A 26,537-nucleotide genomic window follows, 5' to 3' on the forward strand; every position below is an offset into this window, starting at 1 on the left:
TATTACATTTAAAAATGAATAGTAATTAAATTTAAGTTTGGGATCTGTTGTTTAATTGTAACCTTACAGTAATGTAAAAGAGCTCCCTATATAGATTAGAGCATGAGAAAGAAGATTTTAATTATGCGTCCTGAATTCCGGAAATCTTGGCATGCATCTTAAATTTGAATAAAATGAAAAAGATTTTTGAATCACACAAGCCAATATTTTATTCCCAATAAAACATAGATAACATAAGAAATGTTTAAACTGGGTAAGTTTTCACTTTTAAAAAAGATTTTGGAATAGTTTATAAACAACGTCCCTCATTGCCAAATTCCTAAAGAGGAGGGTGACCTTCCAGCTTCTCATCAGCGTTCAGTTGCCAGTAAATCTGATGGTATGGTGGTGCACAAGTTCCTGCATCTTGCAGAAAGGTATTTCAAGGTTTTAGAGCAATATATGCTCCCTTCCAGATGAAGTGTATTTCAGCAGGACAAGGCAAAACTGCATAATGCAGCGATTACAGCAAAATTAGTTTGTAGTAGAAGAGTCTGGGAGAGTCATACTTCTTCAAACTGTTCTGAAAAGAAGAGATGCTACACCCTGGTAAACTTGCCCCCGTTCCACTAATTTTGAGACCGGTGGCATGGCTAAAATTTAAAATTAGCTTATTTTGTGCATAACATTTTGACTTTTCTTAGTTTAATCTTCAGTTATTAATGCCTAATAACATGTTTATGAAATGCTTGTGTCAGGCCAATTGTAATTTTTGAAAATAAATATGTTTTCAAACCAGCTAGTTTTAACGTGAAGGCTGAGAAAGGGTTAAGTCTCGAATGGCACAATTTACACCAGTTGAGTGTGAAATCTATTACCGTCGCCTCTCGCTCTAGTGAAGCGGCATGACGAGTGAGAGCCGTGACTAACGCTAGCAGCATTAGCGCACACGGACAGCAGCAGCAGCAACCATCAAGCTTTAGCAAGCTTATCACAACACCATAAAGCGACGTCAGCGACCTGATTAATGCTCCAGATTCCACCTTTGATGATAAGCCCCTGCCCAAATGAGAGTAAGCCCCATGGAGAAATGAAGGCCTGTTTGACGGCTGAAAGGCGTGGAGTTTGGAATTGATATTTTTATTTGTGCTCTGGTGACGTCTTCATGAAGCGTGGTAGTCTTACATTATGTAGTTTCTGAATCTAAACCGCACGGTGTTTGTGAAAGCATGACGTGGCAGTCCTGACACAACAGCTTGTTGAATTCTGTGTCCAGATTCACGTTTTCTAAATTTCAACTTCAATATGATTTGGCAGTCTAGGAAGAAATATTGGCAACGTAAAAGAGCATGTAGCGTCAGATTGGGGTGGCAAACTGTAATGTCTTCGATCCGTAGAGCGACTGGCGTGAGCGAACGGCCGTTGACTGGCAGCAGAGCAGAAAGCCGGCAGATTCGGCTCACTGTGTGGGAGGAAGATCAGCTGTTTTGCATGCTCATTCCCTCATCAAACCACACAGCCCGTCTTAAAATGAGATCTGATGCCTCCTCATGCACTCCATTTTCACCCACAGTTCATAGTCATCTGCATTTCAGTTCATTTGCCTTCTTAAAAGAATAATTTACCCACTGAGTCAGGACTGATGCTGTCAAACTGCAAAATGGACTGAAAATCATCTTGGAAGTACCGTAAAAGTACTGGCATATGACAGATCAAGGGGGTGTTCCCTTCAGTAGAGCTCGCGGACCAGGGGCACGTAGACTGGTCCACAAGGGCACTTGAGCGTCGGACCCCACAGGTGCTGGGACTAGAATCCGAAAACGCTGCACCTTTGTTTACAGGTAGAAGACGAAGAATGCTGTCCATAAAACACGTCTGAAGAATCCCTATAGAGAGGATGACTTGCAATCTTTTGTACAGCCTTACGTATTTGAACCAGAATATGCAGATGATGAAGAGAGATGGACGTTCTGGTGGTTTACATGCCTTTTAAGGTTTGTGGTGATGCATGTTTCTGGCAATAGATTTGTCTTCTTTTCCACAGCCCTCAGTGCTTGTTTTGTAATGTTCTCTTACCACTTCCTAATCGTCTCATTTTTATGGAAATTACATCAGTGCTCTGAGGGAAATGCTTCTAGTGCTGTTTACCTCCCTTTTTCTCTTCTACTCTATTGATTTGAGGCTGTAAGTAAAGCACTGTTTCTGTACTAAGAACTGAAGCTCTGATCACTCAAACAGTTTCCTACCTCAACAGACTTATACAAGCCAGTCCCCTCCGGCTTCTGGATGAAAGCAATTGAGGCGTCATCTGATGATTCCTTTGAAAAAAGGTAAAAATCCCATTCCAGACCCTTCTCTGTATTTCTTTGTGAAATGAGCTTTCCGACCTTTGTTCTCATTAACAATTCAAATTACTTGTTCAGTCAAGGCTGCAATGTACTTTAAAATGTACATTACTGCTTATAATGCACAAGTGCCAAGTATACATTAGAAATCACAACATCCTTTTGTAAAGTATATCACCTGAACTAATTGTTACTTGTATTCTACTGAAGCTATAGATTGTAGAAATGCTTTTACAAGTTCACTGTTTTTAGCATAATAGCTTAGTTTAATGCTATGTAACAAACTTGTAATCACATCATTGCTTATAAATTTTGATCAGGCGTTATCAACAGTTACCACCTTGGGTCCTAGGTGGATCAAACTTAAACCACAGCCATAAACACAGGCACCTTCCTGTATTTTGCTTTTGAAACTTGATAGCAAGGTACTGCATGTATTGCTGACTCTCACATTATACATTTATTGAGAAAATTGTCTGATAAGTGACTGTAAATAACTATGTCATGGAAATGTATGCAGGTAGATCAGGTTAAGCTGAAAGAAGAACTGGCATCCAGCTAAACTAGTTAAACAACAGTTTGGCAGTCTTGGGAAACCATGTGGGTTTAAACAGCTTTTTCCCTCATTCCTGCAGCAGTTTTTTTTATCTGTTGCAACTGTGTTTTCAGAAGTAATAGAGCTTGGTGAGAGTTATTAGAAGCGTGAAAAGTCTTTAATGTAGAGCTAGTTGCTACTTTTTCTATTTTTTTTTTTATTTTATTTGCAGTAATGCACTGATGCATATATTGCAATAATCAAGTTTTCAATCTCACAGACAGTTCTGACTTTTTTCCTCAGTTCTGAGAAGTGTGAGATAAAAACTCGGAATTGTTTGATGTAAACATGTAGTTCTGATGGAAAAAGTCACGATTGACACAATATAAACTCGAAACATGAATTGAGTTTATATCACAACTCTAAGCTATCTAAGCAATAATTGCAAAATATAAACCATGTACATATGAGCCCTGCGCATGACGTGCAGGGAAATAAATAGTAGTGCACCGTTTATAAATCACGGGAACGAATGAACAAATCAAGCATACGTTTAAGCAAATCAAGGGAAAGAATAGTGCATCGTGTCACGTGTGGGGCTCTGTAGAATATAAATATAAATGCAGAATTGCAAGATGTAAACTCGTAATTGCGAGCCCGAAAAGTCTGATTTGTGAAATGAAAACGTGTGGTTGCAAGTAAAAACATTCGCAATTATTTATTTTTTTTTATCATAAAAAAAAAAAAATTAAGGAAAATGTCAGAATTGTGAGATATGACCTTTGAATTGCAAGAAAGCAAGCCAGATATCTGAATTTAAATTGCTATTCTGAGTTTATATTTTGATTTAATTTTCCCTGCAAGGAAGTGACTGTGCCACTGGCAACCTTTCGTCTTATAGCTAGGCAGTGATTAACATGGACATAAACTTGTCTTCAATTGTCAACACTCATGGTTTCCTTGGCAACCAGGTCGGTGGCGTTTTAGAGCTGTAGTCTGAAAGAGGATAGTCTCAGCAGAGGAGGGCAGTGCACGAGTGGACACACACACACACACACACACACACACACACACACACGCTCATCTGCTCGGCTGAGAAGTCATGACTGAGCTCAGCACCGAAGCTCTACACCTCTCCTCAACGTGTCTCACCTGCCAAGTCCTCCTCTAACACAAGAATAAACAGCTTAATCCTCATTCAGACTTGTTTTGATGTTTTCGGTTTGTTCAGTGCGTACGGAACGGAAAAAAAAAACTATGTTCTTGTAACTGATCTCTTAACATCACGTTCCAGCCTGCATTTGTTGATCTAGTGCGTGTTAACTGCTATACGCACGCAGCTCTGTATAAATCCGCTCGCTGATTCGTTACGAGGAGGCGGAGATGTCTAACATGCAGGGACAGCTGGAGCTAAGGACTGTCTAACAGTCTCTACTCGTGTCAGCGTACAGATCTGAGGCTGTTCTCTGCTGCCATCACAGCTGGAGAGACACAGGTGCCTTTGGGATCAGACACCGGACTGCATTAGCAGCTCTCTGTGAGGGAGGAATTGCGTCAGTAGCCAAAAATAGGTTTCATGTCTATTCATTGTTAATCCAATTCTGCTAGAATGAATATTTGTACCAACAGAAGGAATGTTGCATTTATTGGATCGTAAAATAGACTCACTGGGGTAAGGCCTACTTTGGAATTTGCACTTGAAAAGACCTTCGCAAGCCATTTTACTTCTGTATGAAGAAAATGTAGAGCGGGACTTAATTTTTGTTCATTATAGAATTGATTGGATTGCGAAAAATCTCCATTAAGTAGCAGACTTTGCTGTCGCTTTTCGTCAGGCAGCCATCGGTTGAAACTTAAGCCGCACTGCTGACGTCAGTGGTAAAAGGAAAGTCATTTCGGAGGTGTTTTGAAGAATGATTATGCAGATTAGAAAGATTTTTTTTTTCTTTGGAATGACATTTACTCATGACGCTAAGACAATGAATGTATTAGAAAGTAATTAGGGGCTATTTTAATTTCGTATTGACTTTCATATTTCATATCATATCGACTGTTCCAGAAGTTTAATGACACAGATTTTTTATTTAAATTATAAAAAGTCTTAACTAGAAAATTCTTTTAAAAATGCCAATAAAGTTATTATATTACATGAATTAAAATCTTATTTTAACAATATTTGTCCTAAAAGATTGTTCAACCAATTAAATAAATATTAAAAATATATGTATAAAATAACATGTACTGTTAACTATACATGTATCTAAGCTTTTTTACATTCACATAAATGAAATTCCATTGATACCGCTGGATGACGCGAGCGCACATATTGCTGAGTTCTATATGTTTCTGGGTCAACATATTTTGTTGACCCTGGAACAACATTTTAATTCATAGATTTTATTTTCTCAATATCTCTACACCATAACCTAACCTTAACGCCTAAAATCAGAGGAAATGATAGATGATACAAGCACCATACACTGAATGTAAGCCTTAACTTGACAAAAACTATAATCTGGTTCGTCAAATCTGATTGGTTAATCACAATGTTTTTCCAGGGTCAACAAAGATATTCATCAAGTTGAAGTCAGCAAAATCAGGTTCTGCTCCCACGCGGTGTCTGGACCCAAGCAGAAACAGGCCTCAAACCCATCCACTGGAGTGCCAGTACTTGCTCTTCCTGACCTCCATCCAGACTTCCTCCAGGTGCGTAAAGTCCAGAATCTCCCTAAGAAAATCTTTTAGGGGGCTATATGTCGGTGGCCAGTGCCAGAGGCCAGGGCCACAGACTATCTAAGGGCTCCCTGCTCCACAGTGGGTCCTCAAAGGGGAACCGCCCTAGAGGCCTCCGTCCCTAAACTCTACCCCTGGACCGCTCTAGAGCGCCAAGTTATGTCAGATCTGTGTCTCCATGTCTTGTGGTTCCCTACCTCTTGTGCCCATATTTGGCGTTCCTGTCCTTGTTGTGTTAAAGGTGCTGTACATAGGATGGTCACAGGGTGGTTAAACTAAGTGTTGACAGGTTTTTTTTTTTACCCGGCTCCTCTTACTCAGACTTGACGCACACACAGGTTGCCAGATTCCCGCTCAGACCTCTTTTGTTTGCCAGTGTCCATGACTGAGATGAAATACGTTGTTTTCCACCAACTGGCAACCCGGGGTTCCGAAACACGATTGGGTAAACTGACAGCGGGGGCGGGTTTCATAAACCAAAACAGAGGCCAACATTCCAGGTCGGAACACACATTTTCCAAGGAGAATAACAGAGTGTAGCATTGTTTTTCAGATAAACAAGTATGTTAACTTAGCATCTGCAAACACACTATGGTATTTTTATGCTTTAGTAGAGTCAAAATCCTACTTACAGCAGTTTTAATTTGTTTTCAGGTGTGTCTCGTCTTCCCCTTGTTAGCTTTTGTATTTATTGTGTGTTCTGCCCCTTGTTTTCTGTCCGCTGCTAATCGTCATATAGGGTTTCAGATGCTCCCTGTGTATTTAGATGGATAAAGACTGTGCTATTTGAAGAATTCCTCTTCTTCTCATTCTATGCTACTGGTGAAAGTAATCACTTCTTTAATATATTTATTGTTTCTGCATGAATGAATATGCGCCAGTAATCAACTTCTCGTATACATCACCGGTTCGTTAACATTAATAAACCTTTGAGAAAAATGCAAGCTGCACAAACTGTATTTTCGTTATCGAAGCTGCGTTTTGCATTCGCTTACAAATCGACGGTCAAGCCAAAATGAAGTGCGCTAATGGACAGCATGCCGCAGATACCGTTGATGGAGTTTAACTTGTTCTGAACCCAAACGTTCAGTTAATCCAGAGATCTGGTTACAGCTGAAGGCAATGGATCTGTGAGCTCATGGGCAAGATGTCGAGATGCGTTAGCAGACGCCTGAGGCAAGGCCAAACCTCCCGACTTCAGCCTTTCTATCGGAAAAGAGCTTGTGGAAGATGGCATGGTGTCTGTCTCCGGAGAGCTGGGATACTCTGGACCTCTTCCAGCATGCCTGGCACAACATCTATTTCTGGTCCAGCTCTCGCATAGGGGCGGCGGAATGAGTTACTCCCATGTTCGAAATTCTTTTCCACTGATTTAATTAGATATCGGCCTAAATACAAAAGCGATGAGTGGCCGTGGTCTTGGTGAAAGGACGGCATCTGAACTCTGAGGGTGCGTCGTGGTTTGTTTTCAGTAGGTCAGGTCTGTGTTTTTGTTCTCCTGGTTGAGTACGGCACGAGCAGCTCCATTTAGATCAGATTATGGGTTGCTTCCCCTGACAGCATCACAGTACATTTTATGCCTCCGTTCAAGCCGGTGGAAACGTATTACGGCTCGCCGTCTCACTGGAACGACTGTGACTCATCTGACATTTTAGTCTCATTTTAGTCTCGTCTCTGCAGCTCGCTCTCTCTGTCATTTTCTCCATCCATCGCTGTTGCTTTTTTTAAACAATGATCATCCTCGTGCCAGCAAGTATCACATTCCTCTTAAGCAATCAGCCAGTTCTAATTGAGGTATTTGGCTTCTCAGATGCACAAGTGCACATCAGTTGCATTGTTCAGGAATATAATTATTGTAGCAACAGCTGACTAGCAACACTGAATTCTGGATGTCATGAATTCTTTGCAGAAATATGTTGCATAAAGCTGTTTTGTGCAGAAATGTCTAGCTATATGAAATATCAAAGGATATTTAAGACGAAAGAAATGCTGGGTGGGACTTTATCAGCTGAGAATTTATTGGGTTGTGTAGCTGGAGGGAAGATGTTGACATAAACTGAGAAAGAAAATCAATATGATTATAGCTGAATAATATATAAAAAAAAAAAAAAAAACATTTTAAAATTGTAGCAAAACTATTTACAAAACTTTGGACTTTTAATGTTTTTCTGATACTTACCAAGGTATTTAATTAAAAAAACAAAGGGGAAAAAAGCGATATTGTGAAATATTGCTACAATTTAAAGTAACTATTTCCTATTTACTGTTAATTATTGTAAAATGTGCTTTATACCTGAAGGCATATCATTCTAATATGCTGATTTGGTCGCTTTTCAAACATTTTTTATAATTATACATTTCAAAAACAGTTCAGTATCAAGAACAGCATTTAAAATAGAATGTCTTTGCTGTCACTTCAGGTACATTTAATCTAAATGAAGTATTATTTTATGATTCTATTTTATTATTGTTACTTATTAATGAGCATGAAATCAACCACAATCGTTTCATTCTACTTGCATATTGCCTTTAAAAGGAATTGAGAGAATTACAGTATCCTGCATCATCCTTCCCGCAAGTAGCTTTCTTTTTCCCAGCAGTCTCTCTGTCTGTATTGTTCTGGGCAACAGAGAAGCAGAGAAGCAGTGACCCTCCCCTGGGCACGAGCTCTCTCTCCCCAGCAGAGAGTATCAGGTGTGCCACTGCCTCTTCCAGTCTTTGTCCTCTCTCTATTCAGACGGTTTCTGCCTCCGACGCCACTACAGTTACGCTGTGAATCCAAACAGTAAAGCTCTGTGTTTGCCTCTAAGGTGAGATATCTCAAATAAAGGGTTTGAGTCCTGTGCCTCAAATGCTGGCAGCACTGTGACGGCAAAGCATCTGAGATTGAAGCTTAGCATTAAATTGCTCGCTGTTGATTCTGTTTTTTTTCTTTACCTCGATGAGCATGATGTTTATGTTTGAGATGTGGCGTTCCAGAAACCGCCCGAGCCAATATGTTCTGGCTCAAGCGTTAACGACACAGTTGCAAAGTGTCGCACTTGTAGACATGAATCAACAGATGAAATGATCTCGCAGGTTGGAATCAACTTCGGTCTCACTCTTTGAGCCTTCATGTTTCATTTCATAATTTATTCATGCGTGAGTCAAGGATAAATCCATCCATTCATGTGGGCAGAGAAATTCATGAAAATATGTATCTTCTCTCATCGTTTACTCACCTCATGTCATAACAAGTCTATACAACTTTATTTCTTCCATTAAACGCAGAATGAGATGCTTAGCCGAATGTCCTTGTTGCTCTTTTCCAATTTTCTGTAAAGGCCCGTTCACACCTAAAATAAAAATTAATTTGTTTCCTGGTCAGATGAATTAAGGTGAATTATGGGTGATTGGGACAGTATAACTATACAGTTTATTTTTTCAAAGGTAGCCTTAATTGTGAAATATTATTATAATGCTGCAATAATATCATTATATGTTTTAAATTATGAACTTCTGTAATAAATACTTTAACTCGCTTAAATCAATGATAATATTTGCTGTGCCAGATGTTGTTTTCCAACCACCCAAATGTTACAAAATAATAATAACACTTTTGGCTCAGTTTAAAGAAAAGTGTACTTCACGCTTCCTTTCATTATAATATAATGTTATAATGTTTCTTTCTCAAAATGAACATCTTCAGTACTACAGAAAAATATAATGTGTTGGGCTGATTGTTTCATTTTATTCAATTTATGGTAAGAAACCTTGCACCCCTAATTCCCCCTATATATACATCTTAAAGATCATCAAGGCAGAATTTAAGAAAAAGTCACGTTTTATCAGCGATACTTTTCACAGACCCAATGACCGAGAAAACCATTATGACAAATTAGTAATTTTATGTCCCAAAGAAGAAAGTGGTGAACGACATGAAGGTGTGCATTTAATAACAAAATGTTTAATTTTGAGGTAAATTGGCATTAAGAGAAAAGTTATTATTCTGACACCCTCCGGGCAACTGCTCTAAATAAAAGGCTACGGTTGTGGATTAATCCAGCAGTAATTACTAACTCGGTTTAATACAGGGATGATCTTCTACATTTCAGTCAGCTGGCCTGTTTATTTGCATCACCCTCATGAACACGACGCGCCCGAGGCTCTTTAAGTTTATAGAGCGGCGTCATGTTCGTTTGCACATGATGTTTGCTGCTGAGAATGTCTTGTCATATTTGTAGCCGAGTGTGGATCGTGATGTGTCAGTATGAGAAGCGACTGGCTGTAGTGTCGGACGGGGGAGGCGCTTCCGTGCTCTTTAAGCGTATGTTTTCCCGATAGAAAATTTCCCGTTGTCACACGCGCCGTAGATGCACGCGCGCGCGCTCACCTCCATCACGGGGAAGCGCGTGGAGTTGTCAGCTTTTACGGAATATTCCCGAAATATCGTCTTTTTTTGCGCCGCGATAGAGATTGTTTCCGCCGTGAGCCGAACGCGCGGCCAGCGTATAATCTCAGAGGACAGTGTTTTGCGTGTGAGGTAAGTTAAGTCTGCTCTTTGGGTCAGAAGAACACGAGTAATCGCATTAAACGGAGTCTACGCTGATGTTGACGCAACAGTAAATACTAAATACGCAGCTTTTGTTTTTTTTTGTTTTTTTACGTCTTTAACATTTCGGAAATGTTACGCGTTTAGTGTTGTCTGTCCGACCTAATTGCTCGTTGGAATCGAAAGAAAAAGAACGTGCTCGTTGCGATAACGTGCGCAAAGTGAACGCAAACTGTTCGCGCGCGCGGAGCGGAGTAGTTGTCGTTTCGCGCGACGTTTCAGTCACGTTCGCAACGATGCTTCAATGATTTTCCGTCACTGGAGTTTGAACTACGTTTTTTTTTTTTGTTTTTTTGCAAATCAGGCGGCCAACAGGTCCACCCTCGGAATCAGTTGTAGATGTGCTGTGTTATGTCTGTATTTATGTATTACTGTATGGATGCCACTGAAGGAACAGGTTGATGCGCGTGACTGAGTCAGACATGAGGCGCTCAATGCAACAGAACACGATCTACACTCAGTCACTGGCATCAACCTGTTCCTTTCACCCCGGCGTCGGCTTAAACGTTATTATCATCGCTCAGCCAGCTTTCTTTAATGAACGTCTTCCATCAGTCGTGTTGCTCACTTTAACAGATAAGTGCACTCCAGAAACTTGTATAAAATAAATAGGCTACCTTTGACAGCTCGGTAGGATAACTCTGTATAAACCAAGTTAATGTAAAATTAAATATTTCGCAACGTAAAATCCCTCTAAGCTGTACATTTTGGGAGCTGAATTTTGTGATTTGTGAACAAATCTTTGCGTTCGGTTTTTTTAATGAATCGGTTCATTCACAAATCAAGTTTTTTTTATTTATTTAAATCAAACTGTTAAAATATTCGTATATATTAGATTTTTTTTTTTGTTGATGTATCTGATAAACACACATTTGTCAATTAAATCATGTTTGGCCAGACATAAAATAATAATTAGGATGCACAGAGAATTAAAAAATATAAAGACTGCTCTGTTGCATTTAATGAGGGACCGGACTAACAGGACTATTAGGTTCATAATCCATATTTTATCTGTAGTAAATTAAAATGCAGTCTTTGAAGTGTCTCTAATGCTTTATGTTGCAGCCACTTGTTGAATGGGCATGGATTGTTTCGTTAGGCTATTGATAAGATTAAGCCGGTAGGGTAAACAAGGCTCAGGTTCGCTTTCCTGTTTTCCACATTTGGTGTGGAAGAAGGGCTGCCATTTTGGGGCTCGGGTTTCTCAGCAGGTGTCTCTCGTTCCCATTAATGCTAGCGGAGGTGGAATCAGACTCTGGGAGAATTTTTACACACGGCATCCGAGACCTGCGGCACTGAATCTGTGATGTGCGCTGATGTTGACAGATCCACAGACACACACTGAGTGATGAGTGTCTGTATGTGCGTGCATGAGGTCGACACAGCAGCCCATTACTGTCACGCCACTCCACAGGTGGAGAAAATGAAGCACCGTGTTTGCAGATAAATTGCTCGGCTCCCAATGGCGAAAACATTCCTTTAAGATTGAGTTGTTTCTTCTAATTCACTTGCTATGTACAGAGTGATGTTTTTTTTTTTGTGCGTTTTCATAGACGCTTACTTACCCAAAATGTATTTTGATGATAAAGCAGCCTATTAGAAGCACGCATTTGGCTTTAAAAGAATAGTTGCAGTTCTGTCATCATTTACATGTCGCTTCAAACCTAGATGACTCGCTTTACATCGTAAAACGCAAAAAAAGATCTTGTAGCGTTTTTATTTTTTTTGCACATCTGTGTCTCATACACAGAGACAATGCAGCAAATATGAAAATCAGTTTTAAAACCACTGCAGCGAACTGAGTCATATGGACCACTCGTGTAGCTTGTTTTTGTCTTTTTTGAAGCTAGAAGCTTTCTTTTATTTTGTGCTATATAGAAGAAATTTAGACATGGGTTTTGAATGACGTGAGACTGTAATGACAACCTTTTCTTATTCCTACAGATATATGCTGCGTGTTTAGATGCACACAGCAAAAAAAAGATCAGGCCTGTGATGTTCTTTCTTTTCCTTTCTTCTCTTCCCACTTCTCCACTCACTCACTTGTATAAATAGCCGTGATAGTCAGCAGTGAGGCCTTTGACTCTATCAGCACTTTGGGTTGCTGAGGTTCGTCTTTGCTCTTATATATATGAAGCCTTTTTTCCCCTCAACACCTACACTGTAGTCACCGGGTCACGGCACCAGAAATCAATCTTTTAACCCATTTCTTTTTTTCTTTTTTTTTACAAGAATCTTCCTATCCACTGTGGTTCTTAAAGAGTTAGTTGACCTAAAATGCAAATACCATCATTTACTCACCCTGATTTCTTTCCAAAATTTTATGACTTTATTCTGTAAGACACACAAAATTATATTTTACAGAATGTTGGAACTTATTAGATCTGGTTCTATTTAAAATTTGAAAATATATATATATATATATATATATATATATATATATATATATATATATATATATATATAAACATACATTTCTCCATAGAAGTCATATAATTTTGGAACAGCACCAATAAGCCCAAAGACACTTAATTTCGTTCACAAGATGGCGTCATATTTGATTTGAAATCTAGTTTTTGGTTCAGCTATTCCTTTAAGCCAGGTGGATTGCAAACCAGTTTACCCAAGAACACCTTAGTCACAACGACACTGACTGCCTTTTTGTGTTAACAAGCCCACAAGCTGTGAAGAAGAGTTTGTTAGACACCACACATGACATCCAAACTCTGTGATTTTAGTGTGAAAAATGAGTGACAGCCACAGAGAGAAATTGTGTGCCCTGTTTGAAAAGGATGTTGGAGACTGTAGATGTTATTGCGATCAGAGTCCCACGAGAATGGCAGGCGGGCTGTTTTTCATTGGTGTAGAGGAAAGCTCAGGGAGATGGCCAGCACGAACTGGGGCAGATGGGTGTTATTAATGCAAACATAGTAGCAGACTACTGGGCTCACGGACACGTCCATAAATTGACGGTCCTTTTGCCACTGCGGGCTAAATCTCTTTGTGTAACGCAAATATGATAGAGCTGTCGCATTATTGTGTTATTGTAATGGTGTTAAATATTTAAAATTAGCTAATAATAAATAGAATATAGAAATATAGACAGGGAGAGATACAGAAGACCCAACCACATGTTGCTTTAGAGCCGGCTGTAGCTGTGCAGAGAAGGGAGGAATACATCACAGGTGTCAGCGGTAATTCTTAATTACGATGACTGGTTTGATATTCGTGGCATGCTAATAGGGGTCAGAGCCCCTTGCATTATATCGAGACGAATGAATGACATAGAGCCCTCAGGCATGATGGCGAACAACAAACAGCACACAAGCCGCGAGTACGCCGGTCGTCTGCCCTTCGATAAAACATGCTGATGTATGAAAGGTAGGCGGCAAAAACAGATGCTCTACATTCAGTTGTTCTTTCACGCCTGCCAGCGACTCGATCCCCAGTAATTGGAGGAAGCGGATTTCAGCACACTTGGAATCCACAGGGGCGTCAGAGGGCCAAAATCGGCGGCTGAATGAGCGCGTTACCCGAGAACATGGTCGGGTCCAGAACACAACCTTCAGCTGTGTGCTTTAGTCACACCTTCAGAAGACAAAGAGGTTTATTTCAGCCCTGAACTTTGCTTTTAATCTGAACACAATGACGCATTTGTCAGTTAAACCCCCTAGACATACCAAGTATTTTGGAAGTAATTTTATACATTACTAGTGTGCGTGACGTGAATATGGACACTGCAGAGTTTAAACAAGGCTTTTAACCAGGTATGTACAAATGCATGCATCGGTCTGACAAAGCTCATCAGTATGATTCTCCAATTGTTTGTGTTTTTGAAAAGCTTTTGATGTCGAAAAATCTAACTTTTTCAAACCGATGTTCATCTGTATTATAACATTTATAGCATATCCCTGAATAAAGACCACCGCGGCCTTGGATCAACCTTCAGGAGGATTTTGGTATAATGTGATGGGAATGACATTTTCCCTTCTGTGAAGAAAAAGTTGGGTAACCTTGGACTTGCTGGCAGGTTTATAAGAAATTCATAATATTTTTTTTTTACATTTTTATAATTTATTAAAACAAAAAGAATAAAATCAGACTTAGAATAATTTTCTGCATTTATTATGGATAGTTCCAGTCCTTGATTATGATTGGCTCAGCTGTATTTGAAGCCACTGTATTACTGCGCCAGGTATGTTTTCCATTGAGTTCCATCTGCATTATGCTTCGTAAGGTATTTACCAGTACATAAAAATGTTTTTTTTTATATTTTATGAAACCTTGCCTTTTTTTAAACACTCATAATTCAGGTGAATCATTGTCAGAGCAAATTTTACAACCCTATTTTTAAACCAAACAAACTCTTCTAGAATACAGGCGCAGGGCTGCCCTCTTGTTCTGTGCAATACATCAAGCTTTCATTCTGACCAAGTGAATTCACTTATAACAGGTTTCAAGCCTCGTTCTTGGTTTGATTAATAAGGGTCCTCCAGGCTCCAGTAAACACTTGCTCCGCCTGTCCCCTACACACTCCTGCACAGCTCGAGGGACGGGAGTCTGACAGAGGGGCACATCTGCTGGGTACATACAGTAATAATTAAGTCCATTAAACCAGCATTCAGCCATGCTAATGTTGTCTTTTACCATCAACAAAGAAGTTTCAGTCATCGACTGTTGTAAAGCACCTCACTGGACTCAACAGACAGAGTACTTGCTTGCATGGCAGAGTGGGTGAAATTCAGAAGATGTGCATAGAATAATCCTAACTGTGAACGTTAGTGATGGCGCTTTTGAAATCCCACTTTGTTAGAGGCTTCATTACAGCTTAACTTCAAAATTTCAATAGTTCGTTGCTAAGGAGTGATTCCTGTGAATGCATCAACTAGTTTATATATGATCGCCTGTGATCACGCATTAATTAAAAAAAAAAAAAAACAAACAAGCAGGTGACGCTTGAAACAAAACATTTGCAATTAGATTATAAAAGGTGTTTTTATGCTTGTTTCATTGTATTAATAGCACTCTGTAGGAGTTTCTAGCCTGTGCCGTTGCAAGGACTTTGAAAAAAATGAATTATTTTGTGAAGCAGCTGATTGTCTTGATTTAAAGTTTTGAAATATTGAAGGGTGGGAGAATCGCACCTGGGCTTGGTACAAGGAAACCACTCCTTACTAGTGTAGGGAAATTTGCAATCTATAATTATAATTTATTAAATTAACGATCAATTATAACTAAAGAGGAAGAGAATGATTGGTTATTTCTATTCCCTTTTGGTTAGTAGGAATAGTTTGGACAAAAATTGTATGTGAGAAGCCTCGAATCAGGCCACACACACACACAAATATTTTAGGGATGCAAAGCAGGCTTAATTTCAGAAATTTTAAACTTTTAAAGTATTAAATACTATTTTACACGTTTTGTAAATGAGGCTCGTAAGATAACCAGAATGTTTTAGATTCATAACTCTATATACGTTATAAACCAGGGACCTTCAACCCTTCTCCTGAATATCTAGTGTACCATCCTGCAGACTTCCGTTCTGACGCAGCTCAAACACACATCCCTGTACTTATCAAGTAACCCCGAAAACCTTGATTAGCTGGTTCAGATGTGTTTGATTGGGGTTGGAATCTGCAGGATGGAAGCTCTCCAGTTGCAGAGTTGCTCTTAACAGAGGTTTCCACTTGTTATTTCAAGCAAACTGACTCTTGGTTTATTTTAGGTGCACCCAATGATCTGTACGATATCACCGTTCACTTTGAGATGACCAAGGAGAACTAAAAGACACCCTGGCGCCACCTCAAGGTTTCTATTTCTCCGTCTCCTGCCTCCGTTCCTCTATGGCTTCCCGAAGTCAGGGGTTCTTCCACCACCAAGATCACCATCACCACCATCACCACCACCACCGCAGTTCAGTGGTGCCCACAGCCGTCCCTCGCCTGCTGCCAGAGACCAGCAGCCTGTTGGGGGGCATCGCCCAGATCACTCCTTCCCTGTTCCTCGGCCGGGGGAATGTTGCTTCCAACCGCAGCCTCCTCCTGTCCAAGGGAATTACCTGTGTGGTGAACGCCACCATCGAGCTGCCCAACTTCAACTGGCCACACATGGAGTACGTCAAAGTGCCACTGGCCGACATGCCCCATTCTCCAATCTCGCTTTATTTCGACAGCGTGGCTGATAAGATCCACAGCGTGGGCCGCAAACGGGGAGCCGTGCTGGTGCACTGCGCGGCTGGAGTGAGCCGCTCCGCCTCGCTCTGCTTGGCCTACCTCATGAAGTACCACAGGGTCTCCCTGGCCGAGGCTCACGCTTGGGTCAAATCCCGCCGACCTGTCATTCGTCCTAATGGAGGGTTCTGGCGACAGCTCATCGAGTACGAGAGGAAACTGTTTGGCAGGAACTCTGTGAAAATGATCCAGACACCATACGGGGTCATTCCCGACGTGTACGAGAGAGACCGCAGGAACTTGGCACCTTACTGGGGCTTGTGAAGAGGGCCTTGGACTTCGGTTCAAGTGTAGAGGACTGGTCCGCCAAGTGATTTTTTTGACTCCCATGTCTTCCGGCCTCTTTCCATACATCCACAAGTCAATCCTGCCAGAGAATAAAGCCTTGGAATGCTTGCGTCCATTTTCAAGGTGGAAAGGTCACTTTGAGGGCATATTTTATGAGGTCAGAAGTGATAATCCATCTTTGAATGCTGAAACAAATCTTGGTGATGATGATGATGATGATGTTTGTTTTAGGAGCTTTATGGGAACCAAGTGTGGTGCTGAGAATCAGGAATTCAGTCCTTGATTAAGACTTATCAATCGTAATATTGTGAGGATGTTGTTTCAGTTTGACTGTCTTCTTTGTTGAGAGGCAGCAGTCTGATTTTGATTACTGGTAGCATTTGAAAATTATATACATATATTAAAACTATTATATTCCAAGGTGTATTTAAACTTGTGTGTACTAAAAAAAAAAAAAAAAAAAAAAAAAAAGATTTTTGGAAGGTTTTGTGAAGAGTGACAAAATGCTTAACAGAAAGCTACAATATTATCTAAGATTTATAAACTATTTATGTAAATTAAAAGAAATGTAGGACAGTGTTGGCATTTGTTAATGTCAGTGCTCCGGCAAACGAAGCAGAACAACAAATAAGACGGTAGTTTTTTTTCAATGAATTCTATTTTGTCTATTTGGTCCTTTTGCAATTCTACTCGGTTTTTAATTTTTAAATCAAGATGTTTCTTTCAGATGTAATTATAACCGGAGGACATCTGTCAGAGGACTCCTAGCAAAGCTTTTACTAATTTGTGTTAAAAAATAACTGAATTCTTGTAAAAGAGTTCTGATTTAATTAGTGTGTCAAAATTAATAAAGGGTGAAATATTTTAATGTATTCCTTGTGCTTATTTTTTTGAAGTTTAGATTTTTGGAGAGACTGTATGAATTGGCTAATGGACAGGCTGTTGTATTATGGTTTAATGTGATTTTAATGTATGCCACTATTAAAAATAAAGATTCATTATTGGCATCTATGATCAAAAGACGCCATTAACATCAATGGAATCTTTTCATTCCACAAAAGGTTAAGATCATTCAAATGCTCTGAGAAGGAAAAAAAAATTTGAAAGCCTTTGTAGGCTCATGTCAGAAAATGCCACTTTGCTTCCGGTGTATTAAATCTTCCAATGCATTGTAGAAAATCTGGATTAACACGGAACAGGAAGTCCCTGCAAATCTAATCCCCGCTGTTGAGCGACGCCAAGGTGGATAAAGGTTGTTAGTCACGTGTGTGTAAAGACAAACACGAAACATTATCCACTCTAACAGCCTGTCAAAACAGCATCAGAATTGCAAGCCGGTGTAAGTTGACTCAAATCCAGATTTTAAACTTTTTACTTTCACCTGTACATTTCCAACAGGCTTGGTTTGATGAGAATGAGCAACAGCGTGGAAAAGTTGATCTAACAGAAGTAACTCGTCTTCTCCACATACAGATGGGGGACTAAATCATGATGTCTTTCGACAGTCATACAAATTCAAAGTCCAGTATCCTTGGAAACTGTTGCCAAGGTAATATTGCTGTGAATGGCAGCTATTAGCGCTGAGTCAGTGTGAGAGAAGCGCTGTCTCGAGCTGGCCCTCATACACGGGCCGAACAGATGAAGACTTCACAGAATCGCAGAGTAATCACTCCAAAGTGCAACACAAATTTCACATTTGCATCCAATACTAACATTCAAATATTTAACTTGCGCTTATACCGACTTCAATTATAAACAGAAATAAAGACTCAATTTATGAGCGTTTTCTACTAAATCGGTCCTTTTTAAGCAAATGAGACAACAATGAATACATAAAGACATTGTTAAACCCTCAGTAAAACACTGACAAAGACCAACAGGTACACAAAGCCGTTTAATCTCGGTTGTATTCTTGTTGATTCGTTACGAGAGCATCAATGCAAAGAAATTAATTCATAATGGAAGTTTACAACACTCTTATGACAGCGTGGGTCGGAAAAAGGGAAAAGGCTTCACTTTGCACTTCTTACATCCCCAGACTTTTTGAATTTCCTTCAAAAAGTTTCACACAACAAAGTCCTTCGAAAGTGTCACATCCGAATATCACAGCGTTTAAGAACATCTTCCAGGCTTTATAAAAGATTCTCAGAAAAATCGCAAGCATTTCCAGACCCACTACAAAAGTGACTTGTGTTCCAGCACAACCGTAAAGAAAGCAATGACAGAAAAGAAGATACCGATGTTTGTCACGTCTAAGTAATATCTGCCGCGCTTCCTGATGCTTTCAAAGGTTTATGTAATAGCTACGCGTCCGCTATTCGTAACATGCAGAATAGTATGTACTTCACATGGCAGAGAAATCAACAGCAAAGAATCAACCCAAGCACTTTTGTGCTGAAGAGAAGCAGATCCAAAAAAGTAGACAAAGACACATTTACAATATTTAAATAAACTATTATTCAGTAGTACATCGTTTACCTGATCTTCCAACAGACAATGGCAGATCTAGACAGCTGCGTCCCAAATTCAAGTGATGAGAGCTGTACCGTTCAAAGACAAACAGCGATGAACAGCTAAAGTGATGCTTCAGTGCTGGGTTCTAGAGCAGGTCGGGCAGGATGAGACCCGGAGGTTTGGGTTCCACGCAGTTAATCCAGAAGTTAGCACAGCTGGCGTGGTACTGGTGACCTCCGTACATCAGCTTGAAGTTGTCCGTCTCCGAATTAAAGGCCTGTGGAGGATTTGAACGAGACAAGGTAAGAAAACAAAAATTGAAAGGATAAAATCTGGTTTGACTTCATGGAGGAGAGCTGAGGTTTTAAAGGGGTTTTACGGTCTAGTACATTCCAGGTTCAATACAAATACAGCTTTTTTTACGCTATATATAAATACCATATCAGTGATTGGGCGATGTTAGACAATTTTGGGGGGATTTAGAAATGGTATGTATTTTATGAATTTAGTTGTATAATATGAATTGGGCTTTACTGTTATATTGTATAAATTGCAAATTATATTTAATTGCTAAACCCTATTTTTTTTATTTTATTTTTTTAGCTTTGAGGTCATCTAATCTAAGGCTACGTTATAAAAACAGGAGTAATTCAACTTTACTGTTAAAATGTAATCTTTTTAAATTGATCTTTTTTACAAATACTCAAAATCTATTTTTAATCCTCTAGCATCAGCATTCAGTATTGAATTTTATTTAGACAAAAAAAAAAAAAAAAAAAGTATAGAAGTGATAGAAATTAATATTAACCCAAGTTTTTGACTACATCTAGAAAAGAATTATCGGACAGAATTAAACTTAAGAATAATGTAATACATTAATTACATTTTCTCTGATCAAATATATCCATCTCGTGTCATTGCCATGTAAAGCTACTAAACACTGACCAGAAATTCAGTCAATATCCAGTGTTATAACTAATTGCTAGCATTTAAACTTATTTAGTTGTTAGAAAAATTCTCTTTTTTTAAGTTTTAGTAAAATAACTACAACCTAAGAAACTATATTTTAAATAATCATAATAACAAAGACACATAAATTGACTTGGGTGACTTCTATTAAACCAAAGTTAAAATATAAAAAAAAAAAATAGTATTAACCAAAAATGTTATGCAATTTGCTCAAAATTGACCCTCAGGCCACCCAGGATGTACACAGGTTTGTTACAGAACCGATTTGAAGAAATTTAAAATCACCGTAGAAGAGATTATTATAGACTGTGGTATTTTGCGAAGTGTCTTGATCAGTGTTACTTGCAAACAAAAACCTTTTTACTTTACAAGATATTAACTGATTAACTGGAGTCGTGTGGATTAATGTAATGTTTTTTAATCGGCCGTTGTTTGGACTCATTGTTTGGACGGCACCCATTCACTGCAAAAGGAACCGTTGGTGAGCCAATGATGAATTTCTCCAAATCTGATGAAAAACAAACTCGTTTAACATCTTGGATGGCCTGAGGCTGAAAACATTTTCAGCAAATGCCCATTTTTACTCCAACTATTTCTTTAACAATAAATAGTTACTATACGCGCCATTTAAACGCGACCTGCTTTTGTTCGTTAAAAGGACATACCTTTTTCACAGACGCCGTCGATTAAAGCTTAAAGTGCATTGAACCCAGAAAATTACGGCACTACAAATAAGCCGGATCTCTATTAGTCACCGAATTGACTCAACAAGTACTACATCCATCCTGCGTCTCTAAACTACGTGTTAGACGGCACATTTATCTAGTCATATCTGACTGCAGTGTGGCATATCAACACGCTCCGTAAGAGAGACGAGAGCTCGACGCCACACTGACATAATTTGTAGGATCAATAGAGAAAAAGTGTGCAATCCTCCCACATACGCCCTATATATAGAAAAGCGAAACAAGAACCCGGTGAACTCCACTCGATATATCGATGTGCGGCGCGTGAGTGTGCTTTCATTCTGAAAGGCGCAGCTGTAGTCGTGCATTTGTGATAAGGCAGTGATGATATGGATGTTATGCAGAATGAAGCGGTGCTGATGCTGGAAGGAGAAATGAGTCATGTTGTGAATCACGCTCTCCCACACTGATACTACGCGCACACCGTTTCTTTCACATTCTCTTGACGAACAATATTGTCCCGTTTAAAGGATGTTTGTTAAAAAAGCCACATGAAAATCACAAGGGGACCTTGATATTTGTATCTATTTGTGTGGACGCTGCTATCTTACAAGCTGTATAGATCTGTATCTATCCCACAACCTCACTGTTTTACCTTTGTCTCGTAATGGGACTTTAAATTTGACAACTGACACTTTACGGCAGTGTTTTAGTGCCACGTTAAATCTAAAATTTCAAGATTGAAGTTGAAATTATTCTCAAAATATTTCAACTCCATTCTTGTAAAGTAGAATATTTTTGGCAAGAACATTCTTGTAGAATATTTAGACTTTTATTCTTAAAAGAATGATTTATTTTCGTATAGTTTTTTTTTTACTTTTCGTCTGAGACCTTACAAAAAATAATAAATATGGGATTCTAAATAATTTAAAAGGAACTAGAAATAAATTAAATAAAGAACATAAATGATACGTTATTTCTTATGTGTGTGTGTTAAATTAATCAGTTTTTTTTTTTTTTTTTATCATAAAATGGTGATAAATTTAAAATTCTGAAATACATGCAGTCAGACTCAAAAGCCTTCATGTAAACACTTCAATAAAAATCTGATTGATTTAATTGACGGCAAAAAATACAACATATGCAGATGCTTACATCTAATTATTTGCACAATACTGTGATCTATAGGTTTATATATTTTACGTCTGACAGTGATCAAGGCAAAAACGGTAGCTCTGATTAAATTATTGTTAACTCCACGTGCTGAAATCTGTTTTAGAATACATGTAAAGCACACATAAACTAATTCATGTAGGCATGTAAACATACCTAATGTATCCTGTATTGTAAAGAAGCTGGACACACCAAACCAAGTCAAAGGTTATTTTTAAGCATCCAAGAGAACATCAGACTTGGAACTCCCTGTCTGTCTCTTACACATCTTTGTACTACATCAACAAGGAAAGGCAGGAAGTAACTGAGAAAGTGTGTCTAGGTAGACATTTGAACAATGTGATGAAACGGCCGATCCGGTGGTATACATGCGCACGAGTGTGTGAGCGTGTGAGCGTGTGAGTGTGTGTGTGTGTGTGTGTGCGTGTGTGTGTGCGCGAGCGTGTGGCAGCTGCAGCACAAGCTCTGTTTCTCTGCAGATGAACAGGTGGCTCAGAGTCGCTGAAAAGGTCATCCTAATTCAGCTGACCTTGTTTAGCTGGCGGAAAGGTTAATTACTATCTGATTGCAAACACAGAGTGCATCCTACCTGCAAAGATGACAACACTTGTTACGAGCAGAGTCTGAAGCGTTTGAAGGCCAGCGAGGGACGCTCTACTTTTACCTACATTCACTACAGTCAAAATTTTAGTGGAATATTTACCCTTAATTTGGAGCGACTGTCTTTTGGCAGTGCCTGCAAGTAGCACAAACAAGTCAGCATTAGCGTTAGTATTATTATTTTTTCTCTTTTTGTTAATGAGCAAAATCAGAGCACCAGATAGCCCGCACTGGAAGAAAGTGTCCGTGTAAAGGCAGAAGCTTATTGCAAATTAGCTAAAGTAGGAGACAAGAAGGGGCAACAGTGGACGTGAAAACAATGGCTTGCAACTAGAGTTCATAACTATCATCAAACACGGCTTTGCAGCATAAATAAGAATTGTGTTGAGCATGTAAACGAGCACTAGATATGCAAGTTGATACGTTTTTTGTGTTTCTGAATGATTTCTGTTCACCAAGTCAATACAGTAAAAACAATACAGTAATATATTTGTATAATATTACATTAATGTTCTTTTTGAATTGCATTTTTTTAAGCCACCATTATTTCAATCTTTAGTGTCGCATGTTTCTTCATAAATCATTCTAATATGCTAATTTGCTGCAATCATTATCAATTTTTTTTTCTTGCTATTAGATCAATGTAATGTTTCCTTGCCAAGTAAAAGCAATAAACTTAACATTTCTAAACAATAGTGTATATACATATATAAAATATATGTAGCAGGGCAAATTTAAATATTAAATATGCTCATGCAGCTCTAAAATATTTAAATGAATGGCTAAATAACTAACTACATCTATTCGTTATATACAATTAGATGCAAGGGTGTAAACCAACTTGGGTGGCCATTTAAAACAACAAAAGACTGAAACAGTCCTCTTTACAATATTTACACAGTATCCACTATCTTTTTACCCACTCTTTGAGCTTCTGCCCATCTTTACTTTTGAGAGACTCTGCCTCTCCAAGACACCATGTTAAACACCCGACGTCAATTAACTCATTTGCTAGATGTTCTCTCAGCCGAATCCTTTCAAAATGTCTTTGTTGCCCCTGTGCTTACTTTTTTGAGACCTGTGGCAGGCACCGAAATTGGAACGAGCTCACTTTTGTTATCTATGTTCTAGTGTGAATAAAATATTGGCTAATGAAAATTATTCAACTTGGAAAAAAAACTCCCAACATTTGTGGAATTCAGGTTGTACAGTATATGACGGAATTGCCTGATTGGACCCATTACCCATAACGCAATATATAGCACTGGGTTCTTATACATTTAAGCAGATCCGGCTCAAATACAAGCCTGATGGCTTCCTTTCAGCTGCTTCTGTTATTGTCTGTTCACATCAGCTGCATCCAGCTGTGCTACAGGTGCTTCTATTAAATAACCTGAAATCTGTTCTAATTTTAGAATAGACGCCCACCTCGCAGAGTGTGGACCTTTAACAGGATCCTGCATTAGTGTGACATTAAATCTAGACTAACACTACTAAGTAAACAGTCATTATAACAGTTGTCAAAAATGCCTTCTGAGAATCCATTATTTAACTGACTTTAAGCATGCCGTTTTTAATGGCAAAAAACTTAAACTTCCACTTAGTTTATAGTAAAGAGGCAATAATAAATGTTTATTCTTATAGTGTATGTAATATTTTAAAGCATTTTATTATTTCCTTATATGGGTCTTATAAAAAACTGGCCGAGCTTATTTTTACAATAAAGTTGAAATATAATAGTATTTAATATTTACACCATTTGGGGTCAATGTTTTTTAAAGACAATAATAATAATAAACAATCAGCAATAATGCATTAATTTGATCAAAGATGTGAATACAGTTACTACATTTTTCTATGGTGAATTTTTTTTAATACTTTCTTTTCATCAACGAATCCTGAATAAAACATGCATTATTTAAAAATGTATTAAAATAAAAAACAAAGCTGTTTTTAGCAACATTACTGTTTTTACTGCATTCAAATCTTGGTGAGTGTAAGACTTCACTTCAAAAAACAAAAAAAAAACCCTACCTTACCAACCCAAATTCTTTTAATGGCGGTGTATACACAGTTTAATTTCAGCTCCGCAAAGTGTTGCCCATTCCTGCGCACAAATCCTGTTAGCAGATGCAGCAGGATCCCGTCCCTCCCCAGCAGGAACAGACACCAAACGTTAGCCCAAGGTCAGTGGACTGAATCATCCACACCCCAGTCAAATCTCCACCTGTAGCCCAACACCACCACCTCCAGAACCCTGATTTCAGTCGCCCCAGACAGTGACACTGCTCCCCCAAAAACGCAATTAAAGAGCGGGATATTAATCAGATGTCAGGAGCAGACGGAAACAGCTCTATTAATCTGCAGCGGGCGGGATGTGTTCGGCGGATCTATTAGCACCTGTGTTTTTGGTCACGGTGACTGATGGCTGAGCTGCATCTGCTCCTCAGACACCCATCCCATGATTCCTTGCTGCTCTGAGCCCCTCCTTCCCTGAGTGCATCTAGAGCTTCACGAGCAATGTTTACACCCCTGTTACATCAGCAAATCTTGACCGCTGCATTAATACAAGGGAGATTTAGGAGGGTTTCAGTGAGACGAGGAATCTTAATGAGCGGATCGGCCAATGTATGTTAACGAGGCGAATGGGAACCTGGCAATTATGTGCTTAAACCAATGCAGGATCGGATTGTACTTATGAATAGAAGAGTTTAAAGAGACAGTTCACCCAAAAATGTTCATTCTGTCATCATTTACTCAAAGACGTCTAGGCAGGATTTTTATAGTTAACTGAAACTAAAATCGTTAAAGGTTTTTGTAATAAATAAATAAGCAAGCAATATTTGTACTAAAATAACCACATAACTGCCTCTTAAAAATTTAAAAAATGCAAATGACAACAACAACAACAACACAGGAAAACATTCTAATATGGTCATTTCAATTATTTTTAAAAACATCTTCACAAATCATAAATTCTTTTCTGCCACTTTTGATCAATGCAATTGAAATTAATTGAATGAATATTAACTGACATTTAAAATTATCAATAATAATGACAATAATGCCAAAAACCTAAATATTAAAACATTAAAATAGAAAATACTAAAATAAAATAAAAATAAAAAATCTTTGTATTTATGTAAAATAACACAAAAACACTAATAAACATAACATCCGGAACTTAATATCTTCAGTTGCATCCCATAGAAGAAAAAAAAAAAATGGTTTAGAGCTAAATTTGAGCGAATAAGTGACTTTTTTTATTTTTGTGTGAACTATTCCCTTTAATATGATATTTCCTCTGCCCCATACTACTATTCGATTTTTTTTCTCCACCGCCCCAGGGTGCCAAAATGACGCATACGTCACCTATTTGATGCCTGCCTCATGCTTTTTGGCCATCAGTCAGATTAACTCGTCGCTTTAGTAGGAAAAACTTGTCAGAAAGATTTCTGTAAATGCTGATAAAGCGGGAGCTAAGAGCTCGTAGCCAAATGAAACACCTAGAGCTAGTTGAATCAAAGCACGGCCTCGACCGAGCGTCTGTAGATTTAGATGCATGAGTCAGAGCGTGCGCCTCTGAGAGCTGTTTTTGGCAGTATGCAAGGAGACGAGCGGCGAGAGGTGAGTTCTGGTCATTTTGGCAGCACAAAACGGGAGCGATTGCCCTCCTGACCCCTGCAACAAGCTGCAAATTGGAGTCGAGACAGTTTGGTGAATCCTACTCTTTTAAACAGGCGTCCGAAAGTGTTCTCGCCTTTTTTCTGCAAAATTGTGAAAATCAAAGAAATGGTAAGGAGGGGAATTTTTTTTGAGTTGGGGAAACTTAATGAATCTTCTGTTTAATAATTTAAAGCAATAGCTCACCCAAACATTTTTTACGCAATTACAATGAATGAGGACTGAAGCTTTAAAAGCAACATAAAAGCAAAAGCACCATAAAAGTATCCC

The 26,537-nt window shown here is 38.7% G+C and overlaps 2 protein-coding genes across 10 annotated transcripts in view; one reads left to right on the plus strand and one right to left on the minus strand.

The window, feature by feature from the left end:
- The first annotated feature begins 5,383 nt into the window (after window positions 1-5,383).
- dusp14 (dual specificity phosphatase 14) lies at window positions 5,384-17,573 on the plus strand. 2 transcript variants are annotated; one of them, XM_043259030.1, is made up of 2 exons: window positions 5,384-5,565; window positions 15,909-17,573. In XM_043259030.1, exon 2 carries the CDS (start codon window positions 16,027-16,029, stop codon window positions 16,675-16,677), a length of 651 nt encoding a protein of 216 aa, XP_043114965.1. In that variant the 5' UTR covers window positions 5,384-5,565; window positions 15,909-16,026; the 3' UTR covers window positions 16,678-17,573. The 2 variants fall into 2 exon arrangements, with proteins under 2 accessions (XP_043114965.1, XP_043114964.1); XM_043259029.1 differs by lacking the exon at window positions 5,384-5,565 and adding an exon at window positions 9,773-10,114.
- Window positions 17,574-18,582: 1,009 nt separating this feature from the next.
- synrg (synergin, gamma) overlaps window positions 18,583-26,537 on the minus strand; it is a 43,472-nt gene continuing 35,517 nt past the window's right edge. For 4 of the 8 annotated variants that reach the window (XM_043259017.1, XM_043259023.1, XM_043259022.1 and 1 more), the window contains 3 exons: window positions 26,312-26,350; window positions 22,687-22,719; window positions 18,583-19,432 (listed from right to left, as the gene is read on the minus strand). In XM_043259017.1, the coding sequence (XP_043114952.1) occupies window positions 19,301-19,432; window positions 22,687-22,719; window positions 26,312-26,350 (204 nt within the window). In that variant the 3' untranslated portion in view covers window positions 18,583-19,300. Of the gene's footprint in view, window positions 19,433-22,686; window positions 22,720-24,983; window positions 25,141-26,311; window positions 26,351-26,537 lie in introns of those variants that run through there. The other 4 variants (XM_043259024.1, XM_043259020.1, XM_043259018.1 and 1 more) reach the window with 3 other exon arrangements.

Source organism: Puntigrus tetrazona, chromosome 15 (genome assembly GCF_018831695.1).
Source record: "Puntigrus tetrazona isolate hp1 chromosome 15, ASM1883169v1, whole genome shotgun sequence".
In the NCBI taxonomy this organism is placed as follows: Eukaryota; Metazoa; Chordata; class Actinopteri; order Cypriniformes; family Cyprinidae; genus Puntigrus; species Puntigrus tetrazona.

Coding starts and splice junctions, on each gene's coding strand:
- dusp14 (XM_043259030.1), top strand. CDS start 16,027: ATGGCTTCCCGAAGTCAGGGGTTCTTCCACCACCAAGATCACCATCAC.